This window comes from Hermetia illucens, chromosome 6 (assembly GCF_905115235.1).
Source record: "Hermetia illucens chromosome 6, iHerIll2.2.curated.20191125, whole genome shotgun sequence".
Classification (NCBI taxonomy): Eukaryota; Metazoa; Arthropoda; class Insecta; order Diptera; family Stratiomyidae; genus Hermetia; species Hermetia illucens.
Window position 1 is genome coordinate 5,952,447 of NC_051854.1, and position 12,033 is coordinate 5,964,479.

Genomic DNA, 12,033 nt, shown 5'->3' on the forward strand with positions numbered 1-12,033 from the left:
CTATTCTATTGTGAGTTCGATATTCTATGCATTAGTGTCTTTTCGTAAATCTTTTCTTTTGGGGGTGAGTGAAATGAAGGAGTGCAGTGAATTGTAAAATTTAACAAAGGAGATGTGATAGTTTCCATTGCATGCGGGCTATTTATTCAAGGGGGTCATCCCGTGTGAAGGCCGTTTTTTTCTGGCTTTTTTTTTGGAATTTTTTTGTGAAGAACTGGATAAAGATACAAATACGAATAGATTTATTAATATCTTGAGCGTGTATAGTCATTTTTCCAGCCCGATCGCATAGCTCGTTATTGAAAAACAGAGCAATTTATACATCCATCTCCAAAAAAAATGTGTTTTTCTGCTGCCACGCTAGATAGCACTGCGATCATCTTAAAGAAAAAAAAGAAACAGCGTTTTAACGTACAGACCTACCTATAGTCCGCAAACTAGGATTATTGGAAAATATTAAAAGCTAAATTTTTGGTGCCGTGTTAAACTTTTGTTTTGTGAATTTTGGTGTTTTTTCACGGCTTCTTCAATGAATAAAAGAAAAACTACTGAATTAATCGCAATTATCCTAGTTTGCGGACCGTAGAAATATGTTCTGAATAAGTCGTGAAAATTTCAAAGAATTTCGTTGGATAGATTTTGGGCTATGATGGCAGCCGATTTTCAACATGCAGTTTCGAGAAAAACGCATTTAAAAAGTTGAATGCAATTTTTAGCCTATAATTTCCAAACGACTCCGAATATCAAAAAATCACTTTGCCCATATATTCTACACTATATCTAGATACAATTGATGCCAAAAAATAATCGATTCCGCGGAACCGACAGACGGGATGACCCCCTTAAAGTAGTTTCATGACATGGGTTAGATCAGATCGTTTAGGCCAACAACTTAGGCAACCTACTGCCTTCTTTCTTAAGAGTAGTTTCGTTAATAGATTTAGTATGAAAGTATTGTCCGTGATTCTTCCAAAAAGTCCAATCTTTGGCCGTAAAAAAAATATTTGTTGTCACAATCGTTTCAAATGAAATTGGAGGCGACACCATATGTGAGCCAGCGCATGCAATTATTTCTACGTAAAATCCAGCCAAACGTGCAGGTGGAAAGAGTGAGACCAATCTGATCAAAGCAAATAAATTCATGTGTGTAGCATAAAAAAAAGCTCGAATAAGTTATATTTAGTTGTTTTAGGCTTATAAAAAATATTTTACAGACTATATGAACATGATAATATGAAAAAAAGGTAAAATAATTTAAAAAAATTTACAAACACTTATACACAACTCAAATCTTTTAAGAAAAAACTTAAAAAAATATACATTTACTTTATTTTAGATAAAAAGAAGAAAAAATGGGTAAAATACTGACTTTTAAAAAATTGAATTTCTTTTAAAACAAAAAAAAAGGCATAAAAATATACAAAAACACGCATACTTAGCAAAAGGCAAGATGCATATTTACAATTGTTTTTAGAAAACCTTAATCACATCGCTAAGAAAAAACTTCAGACTTTAGATAGAAGAAAAAGCAAAAAAAGGTATTCAAAGAAATGAGCAAACAATGCAAAACAGGTTTTACACTTGTATATTTTGCTAGAGGAGCACTATTCGCGCCTGCGTGACACTTGAAATGACTTCATCGTAAATTCATGAATAAGAAAAGAGAGAACGTCCAAAGATAAAATGAGCATCACATAAAGAAAGTAATGAAAACCATTCACTGCATTTTGTATTAGCTATCTAAAAGTAGTTAGTCAGTTTGATAATAAATTCATCTTAACCAAACTCTCCGTTATTTCTTTCATTATCAATTTCGTGTGTACACTTTCAATCATAATGTCTACATGATTTAATTCTCTAGTTTTAGCTTGTATGGCATACATTATTTTATCGTTACATTGATAATTGATCATTCAATAAATAATTTCATTTGTTTTGTTTTTTTTTCTTGTTCGCAATATGATCTCGGATAATTTACAGTTTTCAATGTAGAAAAATAGAACAATAATCCTAATATGCATTTCTAGATTTTAATTCGAATTTGATTTATTCAGAAAATGTAAAGATTTAGCAAATAAATCGCGCGTGTATTGCAAAGAGTTTTAGAGAAAGCTAAGTACAACCTTATTCAAATTGAGAGCATGATAAATGAAAATTTAAAATTATCTTTTTTTGTGTGTTTTCAATCCGTGAAAAACGTCCGATCTTCATATACAATTCTTATGTTTTGTCCAAACGGTTTTGATACATGATGGATATTGGAAAAAGATCGTTAGATAAAATATAGAAAAATTATTTTGCAAGTTGGGAACTAAGCACTGTATCGTCACAGAGAAATAATGATATCTTAAATCCTTAGTAAATAGACAACGTTTTCATAGGAAAAACTGCGAGCATGCATTGTTCCTATGGCTGTATTTTTTATTTCAAAACTAACAAAGTGGGGGTAGTGAAATTATAACAATATTCAATTAAAGCCTTAGTTTGTCTGGGTGTATTTTTCTGAAAACTGATCATCGCGGTATTAAGACTTTCTCCTCAAAAATTTATAATAAAAATTAGCTTTATTATGTTTTCTTCCGAATATTGAGTTATTGATTTTGATATTATTTGAATTTAACTTGTTCGTTACTATTCTGGTCTAAAATAAATATATTAAACTCATAAATTATTTTGTAAAAATGAAAGAAGTTTCGTTTCATAATGTCGGCTAGCATCCAAATTTCTTAATGAGTGACGTTCGTTGGGATAGATTTGAAGTTGATACGGTTTGTTCGCTTTAACTAACGAGTTAATTAGTTGCGATGTATGATAGAAATGCACGTTTTCGTCAATTAAACCGTGAATGATGAGTAAACGATTATCGCTATAAAACAAAAAACAAAGATATATCAGAAATGTTACTTAAAAAATCGCTTTAGGGCAAAGGCTCTTGAAAGGGATAGTAGAAAGTCTCTCCTCGTTTCTACTTTTCATCAATAATTACAAACGAAAGGCAACAATACTTACTCATTAGGAAACTTCTCAATATACGTAAGAACATTCCCTGCCGAATAGCCACGTTTATTATTCTCCGGCAAATCCATATATCTCTCCGTATAGCCCGTATCATAATATTCCCAATTTGTCACTGGTGCACCAGCTATTGCAACTTTAAATATATTCGGATGTTGGATTAATCCCATTAAACTTAAGTATCCGCCTACAAGTGAAAATGAAACATACAATCTGGAATCTCAACTATCACACATCAGATACCTACCATAAGACCATCCATGTATTGCTACACGATCCATATCAATATAACCTAATTGCTCAGCTAAAATTTTAAGCACCTCAACTTGATCCGATAATTCTACTTGACCCATACGACATCTTAAATGATTCTCAAATTTTGTTCCACGATGTCTAGATCCGCGCGAATCAACACATATCACACAGTAGCCTTGTGCGGCAAGCATATGCATTCGAAGCTGACGCATTCCCTGTTGGAATGAATAATATAAAATGGATGAATCTTGATGATGATGATCATGTAATAAGTCAAAGTCGGGAGACTGATACAAAGGAAGAAACTTGATTTCAATTAATAAAGGTTTGCCAAGCTTGGGATACTTTCGACAAACTACGAATACGTCTTTTTCTATATTCTAGAGAAAAGTGTAACAATCAATGTGCCATTGAATACCTCCAAGACTACTACGATAAAAAAGGCACAAAATGAGGTCAATTGAAATCAACCGGTCAATTCACAAAGATAGAGGACCTCACTCCGAAACAAGAAAAAAAGAAACTTTGCCGGACCAGATTTAAGCTGAAACGTCAAGAAAGATTTTCATCAACGAGAAAAAAAGTAAGTCAATTCTTTTCATTCTTGTTCTCCGTTATTCACTTGTGAATACAACATTTCACTCTTCCTTTTTTACTGATATTAGTTAGTTTAGTGGGGGAAGAGCCGCTGCTTCAAGCGCTCAGCCCTTTTGTTAAGCTCGTTGTGCTGTCCTCAAAAATTGCCTATTTAATGACCTCCATCTGAGAACATTCTCTAAATACAGAGAGTGCGCAGATTCTTCGTTAAAGAAAACCTTACCGAAATGTCTTCGTCTGAGATCTGAGGAGGCCGGGGAGCTGCATATGAAGTGCAGGGCCGCCTCTTTCTCCTCCTCACATTGGCTGCATATAGAAGAAACAACTCCAATTTTTTCCATATGGCAGTTTCAGGAGCTGTGCCCCGTTGATTTTTTTTTTATTTAAAGAGACTGACCTGACGGCGATAGCTGCAGAAAGCGACAAAAATTTCATTATCGTTACGGTCCTCAAGACCGTGTCTCCCTATAAAATGTATGAGCAAGATGTTGTCCTGGACTGGATTGAGCTCATAAAAAGCCTCCTTCCCCTTCGCATCGGAAGTCTCCGTTGGTGCGTAACACTGCACTATTGAGATGTTCTTCATATTGCCGGAATTTCGCAATATTCTGTCTGACATCGGTTTTCAGGACAGTAGACCGCGCCTAGTGGATTCGGTAAGGATCAATCCGACATCGGTTTCGGAGTTACTTAGTTCATTAAAAATAAGAATTTAGATATACCGCTTTGCTTCCGCTGTTTTTCCATGAGTCATATAGACATACTCATTAAGAACTTGCGTCGAAAGTATGAAGAACTAGCAGGAATTGCTTATAAAAAGCTGTGTAAAAGCCAAAGGCGGAGGAAATCCTTGCATCTTGTATATCTGATACTTCGTCCCAACTAGGACGAAAACGAGTTCATTGCAATAACCAAAAGCGCAGAAAATCATGGAGAGCTCATGACAATGCTTCCAAGTTAATGGCCAAGATTGAAACTCGCCCCACTTGTTCATCGACGTACCCCATCCGCTGTATTTTTCAGGCAGGGCTCCCTCTAACTATTGCTTGTCCTTATCAAGGGCACAGGGGTAGATTGCTTCAAAATATAGGCATTTTTCTCAAAGTCGGATTGATACACTATCCAAAAGATGAGAGAAGGCCAATGATGAAAAATACTTTACAGTAAATCCTTCAATTTGGTAAAAACCAACAAGGGAAATACTAACAGCCTGGAAAAATATGGAGTGGAAAGATAAGAGGATAGTGCTGGGGATACTGGATGCAATCTGCAATATTTTCGCAGTTAGTTTAGTTAATTAGTTTAGTTTACTGAGGGAAGCGGCAGTTCCGAGCATTCAGGCCATTGTTAGGCCCATTGTACTATTCCCTTAAATCGCCTATTCCATGGCTTCTCGCCTACGGTGTTCTCAGGTTGGTTTTATGGGGATCAGTCGTCAAAAATTCATTTTTGTTTAAATTCAATCTGAGACCGTGTTGCATGAGGCGATTTGCCAGTCAGATGGTGTTCTTCCTTCCTGAATAACCCGAGTAAAGAATTCACTGAGCCACAGTGTTGGGTCCCAGCTCTTTGCTTTCCAGAGCTCAGATGCGATGTTGTCAGGTCCTGTGGCTTTCCTCGATTTTATTCGTTTTATTACCTCCCCGACTTCAGTTGCGCTGACAATTAAGTCCTTGAGTGTTTTACGTAGGTACCTGTCGTGGAGACTTAATCCTACGGTCTTCTTAAGACACGGATTGATTTTGTAACGACAATCAGAGCCCCGCTGAGGCAGGCAACAACGGTACCAGTCTATACTAAGTGCATGACTTAGCATTCATACTGGTGGATGCAAGACATACTTAAATCTCTACCGAACTAAGGAGTACGGCACCCGTGTTGAAACGCAACACTACACCGAGGCCCGAAGGTCTCTTCTCGCTTGAGCATAACCAGAGCCCCCATGAAACTCCCACTAGGGGGCCAACCGCAAATAACCGAGCTGTACTGACATACAACGGGAGTTCACCCGAAGTATGAGAGTCCAGGAGCTATCCCGTTTCCCATGGTACCAGTATACCCCTGGTAAGGTTTCGTGGCCAATTACCACTTCAGATGAGTCCCCGTGCAGACTCAGGTCTGATCGCCCCGTCTTCCTCACCGCCACCTCAGAGCACCAAGTTGAGCTGACAAGTGGAACTGCTCCAAATGTCGGCAATGATTGTCGAAGTAGAGGATGAGCAAATTCTTCAGTTGAAATCTGCTCGAAGTATTCTCGCCATCTATCCGTTGCGGTTCGACGGTTGGTAAGCAAAGTACTGTTCTTGTCATTAACGCAACAGAAGTGTTTGATATCCTGTGCTTTTAGCAAGTCGATACAGATCTCTCTCGGTATCCCGGGTCTCCAGTTTTTCGTAAAGGTTTTTGTAATGGTTCGCTCGGGTGACAGCGACCGCTTTCTTTGCTTCCCGGTTGGCATTCTTATAAATTTGCCAATTAGCAGGCGTTTTATCGTCGAGAAATGTGTGGTAAAGGCGTTTCTTTCACGGACCTTCATTTCAACATCATCATTCCAAAGCCAAGTATCTCGGTTGATGAACCGCTTACCCGGCTTGATGACCCCGAGGGTTGCAGAGACCGCTTTGTGGATCGTGTCTTTCATTTGGTTCCATGATTGCTCCATATTCGTAATGGCCGGCAATCGTGTGAGTGAGATCGTTTCTTCTTTCTTCTCACTAACATAGACAAATATTTGGTTTAAGGATTGAATTAGCCTACCAACCCCCAGTTCCTAGCAATTTAAAAGCGAAACATGGCGCTATTATTTTGATAGACACTTAAAGCTAACTCAATTCTCAAACTAATTGAGTTTATTGTAGTTTTCAGTAAGTATAGACCATTGAATTTGGGATGAATGACCGAGATCTGTGCCTGAGCCACGGTCTAGCTCGGAAACAAAGCAAAACGTTTTTTGATTTTTCGCAGCACTCGTTACGTAAATAATGAAAAGAAAATATAACCTCCTCAATAATAAATGAAATTCCTGCATTTCAAATATGAAAACAGCCAACAAAGTACTCACTTTAAAAGTATTATTAACAGTCTGCACCTCTGGTCCACCGTAAACATTCAGCACCGTGGGATACTTCACTCCTAACGTAAAATTGTGCGGTTTGAAAACCATCGCATACAGCACGTCACCGCTGCTTATCTGTGGATTGTATATCGATGGGCAGTATTGCTTTTCAGGTTGTCCGCCTTCCGATAGAAAGCCCATCAATGTCAACTGCAGACCAGCCACGCCGCCACTCTGACATGTTTGCGTTAATTTCAAAACTTTACACGACGGAAGACGATTAATGCTACAGTAAATTTGTATCATTAAATTACATTCCTGGAACGGAGAGAAAGGGTTTATTAGACGGGGTAGTTACTTGGGGGGGATGGAGTGGGAGCTGACCTCATTGAATTCAACTGAGTATGAGTAGCCGGGCTCAGTTAATAATCGAACATAACCGGGCCCTTGCAGACTAACAACGTATAAGTGTTTTTCTAACGGTGTCTCTTTTAAGCCTAAGAAATAAACTAATTGTCGCGAATGATCCACCCAAATATTGCAGTCTAGAACTTCCCATTTTCCGCACGTCAACGGCACCTGGAACATAAAATTCAGTTACTAAGGGAAGGAATTGTTGCACCAATTCACTACCTTATTTACAATCCGCGGTATCAGCGTGGTCTCATCGATGTAGTCGATGTCTTGATTCATCAGATGCGTGTCGCGGCAGCCATTCGTCGCACCATTCAGACTAGAAGTAACAAGATACAAATGACGGAATCCCGTCTCTTCCGAAGCCCAAATAAATGTCACTGTTGAGTCCGTTATCTCGATAAAATTTAATAGATCGTGAACATTGATCCACGACGTTGATGTTTCTGAGTAAATAACCTTGAATTCGAAGGAGGCGTTTGAATAATTCACAGAAACAAGAGGGGAGAGAGGGGTACTTACTTGTAAGGGGCTTATTGTTCTACTTATTGGAGATTTCCAACTGTGGTCACCAGTTGGCGATGATGCCGAACTACTGTATGCTTCACAAAAATTATCTAAGGGTATTAGGACTAAATCTAAGCGTTGCTGTTGCCTGTTCATTGCTTGGAGCCAGATGCTGCAATACAAAAGGATTTTCAGAGGAAGGCCGATCGATTGATGCGAACTGGACACTTACTATTGTGAGTTTGGGGTCCAGCCTACACGAACGATATATTCCAACCATGGAAACACCACAGTCAATGAATACGGCAGATCTTTTATGCAAATATCTGTTATTTGCAAGGATTCGTTTAATGTAAACTGGACTAATTTCAATTTCGACTTTGCGTTCGCTGTGCCGGCCCGAGGGAAACGGTATTCTTCGTAGTCACCGGTGGCTGCTTGCGAGGAAGGGAATGTGAAAACGCAAACATCGCTTTCATCTACTTCTTCATAGACTATTCGATAGATGCCATCTGAAATGAAAGTTTGAAGGGGTTGAGTATTGAAAGTAAAGGTCTGGGATGCACTAGATAATCGTGTTTTTTTTTTGGTCATTTGCTTGATAGCTCACCATCTCGCTTGGGCTGCCACCAGTAGCCCCGATAGCGACTAAACTCCTCTTGCATCACATACGAAGGAACACCAGCACTCAGTGGGTCATCCACGAACGACCGGCGGCCGTCGTGCGCATACGTCAACCGCTCATCGTGTCCGCTAAGAGTGTGCGTCACCCAGATATCGCCGCCGCTCACGTAGGCAATCAGATCTGAATTCTGCGGGCAAATCTGTGGATCTATCGCTGCCCATTGCGGACAGATGCGCAACTGCGATGGGAACAGTGGCCCCGTCTGCAATGGAAGTTTTTTTTTTAACAAATTCACTTTCACATAACAATCAAGCATTACATTGTATCCGGTATCTAAGCACTGGTACAGGGTGCTGGATAGTGGGAAGACAATCTTCCCGCTCAATTTATGGATTTCATAGGATGTGATGCCCCAAGTAGCCAACCGTTTTCGTTCCAACAGGAGTTGGACCTCGCGTGAACAGGTTGAATTAGCCGAAATGCTAGGTATCGACGGCTCCAGCAGCAGGTTCAGGCTCAGACTGAAATTTCAAAGGTCAATGTTCACGTGACCTCAGTTTCGTTTTCAAAACACTCTCACCTCTGCGACTGATCCCAATTGGGGTTCACGTCCGTGTACAGTAAAGTCGTCTCCCAACCATTCGGGGGAGTGCTCAAGAAGTAAATACGAACCCGTCCATCAGATAACGTTCGAAAATTGATATTGGTCGGGACAGTGCTCGAGAGATTGGCCAACTGCTTGCGAAACTCAGTCACCACGGTCTGCAACTCGGTCCATGATTTTTTCGGTCTGCCGCCAGCCGTCTGCAATGTATTTTTCGGTGGCATACTTCCAATTTCCATGTCCATTCAAACGTAGCGCGGCGCGACGCAAGATCTCGGCAATAGGACAACAAACACTGGACAAAAATCAGATTAGATTTAGACACACATAAATGAGGGAGAGAAGAGGGAAAGTGAAATGGAGTTCAGCGCCGTGTAGACTAGTTCTTCGACGTTCGCGGTTTCTAAGGGAGGCGACGGAAACTTCCTCTCCACTGCATTTGGTCCGATGAGTGGATTAATTCATTTTCTCATCTCAAATTCTATCGCTTTGCAATTGTGCTTGAACACCTAAAATTTCAAGTTGGACAATCGTTAGTTTGGTGAAACGTAATTGCTGTCAAGACGACGTTACATATCTACTGAATGTTCCCGCGACACAATACAGCTCTTTGGGGAAAAGTACCTTTCGTGGTGGAGAAAGCAGACAAACAAGACGTCTTCGGGCTCTTGAGGTTTTTTCTTAGTTCTGTCCCGTCACATCTGAAAATGGCCCCACCAACTGCAAGTATTGTTGTCAAAATTGACAATGCAACTGTCAATTCTTCGAGTCTAGTACAATTCAACGGTCCCAATTGGGATTCGGGGCAGTAGCGCAACAGGGGATGTGGTTGTATCGGGTATTCGGCGGGAGAAACGATGAATCTGTTGGAGCAGGTATTCAGGCGATTTAGAGATTTTATTTGAAGGATGGGCTGTTGTCTACGGTTGCTATAAATCTAGCACCATGGGGAAACGCAAATGTAATTTACATATCAGCATATTGAAAGTAAAGGGTTTAATGCTTTTCTATTCAAAACTGAAACAGAAAAACAAACAACAACGTAAAGTCCGCCCTAATTTTGAAATGCCCTATCTGCTATAAGGGCCTCACTTGCAAAGCATTAAGTGTGATGACAACGAAACTGAAGCAATCTCATTGAAAATCAAATGAAAATAACTCTAAAAGGGAAAATACTGGGAGTCCTTCAATCCACAAAGGGGCAGGAGCGATATACATAAGTTGCTTGTATCAGTATTTTGTTAGTTCAGAACTTTTCATTAGAAAAAAAAGTGTGATGAGCGTCGTCCACAATTCCATTGCAAAATACACAATCCGGAGATAGCGTCTTTTCAATCTTATGCAGGTAAAATTGAAAACCTCCATGCCCACTTAAAAATTGTGTAAGGAAATAGTCCGTCTCATCATGCTCATCCAGTCGGTAAGGGTGCGTTGACGTCCTTCACGGGCAACCATCTGTCATAAGTGCTCACCTTTACGGCGGTAGATGGCAAGAAAGGCAACGGGGATCACTCCCGCGATTACCATCACCATGCGATAAGCAGACGCCACTCGCCAAACTTCCCGTCTCTGCATTTGCGCGAAGTGGTTACGATATACCTCCTTGCCAAGAGCATCAGCCCATACCTCTGCGCCGTAGAGCAGGATACACTGCGTTGAACTCATAAGGAGACGTCGCCTGCTAGACATAGGACTCCCAGTATTTGCCATTAGCCTACATAACGCCGAAACTGCAGCCGCAGCCTTGTTCGCTGCTGTTTTGATTTGCTCAAAAAGCTCATCTTTGAGTCAAGTATCAGCCCAAGGTACTGTACCACTGGTTTTGACTCAATTATCGACTCGCCGAACAATATGGGACGCAGGGTCGGAATTCTCTTTTTAGTCAAGATACCTTCTTCGGTTTTTTTCCAGTGCAAGGTTGAAACCATCCGCTTATCCGTCGCATCAATATGCCAAGTCTGCTTTGCGCCTGTTCGACAGTGATGCTGAGGTAAATGCTAGAGGCACCATCCTCTTTAAGTCCATGGGAAGAACGACCCGAGACCAGCAAACTGCCTTCATCCAGATCGAGCAGGCGGCGTGAGATCTTGGGCTGCACATCAATAAAGGCAAGACGAAATATATGGTAGCAACGTCAGCACCAAAAACCAACCAATAAACATCAAATCGCATTGGTCAAACGAGAAGAATAAAGATAGGAAACTACAACTTTGAAACCGTTGAAAATTTCACCTATCTAGAGTCGAAAATCACAACTGAGAACAGCTATGTCGATGAATTCCGCGCACGGTTGTTGGTAGCCAACAGAGCCTATTTTAGCTTACAAAGACTGTTCCGAATTTTCGCCTCCTACATGAGGGCAATTCCGTAGCCTACATAACGACGAAATCGATGAGCGATACCATGACCGTCATGTTGATAAAATCCGGCTCAATAGGTTGCGGTGGGCGGATCACTTAATCCGTATGAATGAGGATGATTCAGTCCGAAAAATCTATGAGGGCAATATCTATGGTAGAAAACGAAAACGAGGCAAACTCGGCCTGAGATGGAACGATGAGAACGCCAGACAGCTTTTAGGGATATCGAATTGGTGGACCTCGGCGCAAAACCGGGGTATCTGGAGTTCCTTATTAAGGCAGGCTTAGATCGGATACCGGTTGTTGCGCCATTGATGGTGGTGGACAATGAAACTGCAGCAATCTCATTGAAAATCAAATGAAATTAATAATTTTAAGATATACTGTGGATTCTTTCAATCCACAAAGGGACAGGAGGCATATATTTAAGATGCTTGTATTAATACTTTGTTAGTTTTTTCCTACCATTGTCCTAAGCATTATTATTAAGTTTCGACTTGACAAGGTCAAATGAATATAAAGACTTCTTTCTAAATATTTTGATGCACGAGATCCCAAAAACTGCATGAATACTCTTTTTTCCTCCTGCCCAAAATTAAAG

At 40.2% G+C, this 12,033-nt stretch overlaps 1 protein-coding gene across 1 annotated transcript; it reads right to left on the bottom strand.

The window, feature by feature from the left end:
- Positions 1-1,707: 1,707 nt before the first annotated feature.
- On the bottom strand, positions 1,708-9,801 carry LOC119659402 (dipeptidyl peptidase 9). The gene is made up of 12 exons (XM_038067472.1): positions 9,646-9,801; positions 9,049-9,581; positions 8,788-8,989; positions 8,454-8,730; positions 8,076-8,355; positions 7,859-8,015; positions 7,556-7,795; positions 7,307-7,501; positions 6,929-7,240; positions 3,263-3,485; positions 3,010-3,202; positions 1,708-2,866 (listed from the first exon to the last, which is right to left on the bottom strand). The coding sequence occupies exons 2-12, from the start codon at positions 9,315-9,317 to the stop codon at positions 2,662-2,664; spliced, it is 2,553 nt and encodes an 850-aa protein (XP_037923400.1). The 5' UTR covers positions 9,318-9,581; positions 9,646-9,801; the 3' UTR covers positions 1,708-2,661.
- Between the last annotated feature and the right edge of the window lie 2,232 nt (positions 9,802-12,033).

Bases quoted from the DNA above. Each gene is read 5' to 3' on its own strand.
- LOC119659402 (XM_038067472.1), bottom strand. From the start codon at position 9,317: ATGGACATGGAAATTGGAAGTATGCCACCGAAAAATACATTGCAGACG. The intron at 7,796-7,858 runs GTAAGTACCCCT...TTCGAATTCAAG, and splicing joins GAACAATAAGCCCCTTACAA to GTTATTTACTCAGAAACATC. The intron at 2,867-3,009 runs GTAAGTATTGTT...TTTGTTTTATAG, and splicing joins ATTGAGAAGTTTCCTAATGA to CGATAATCGTTTACTCATCA.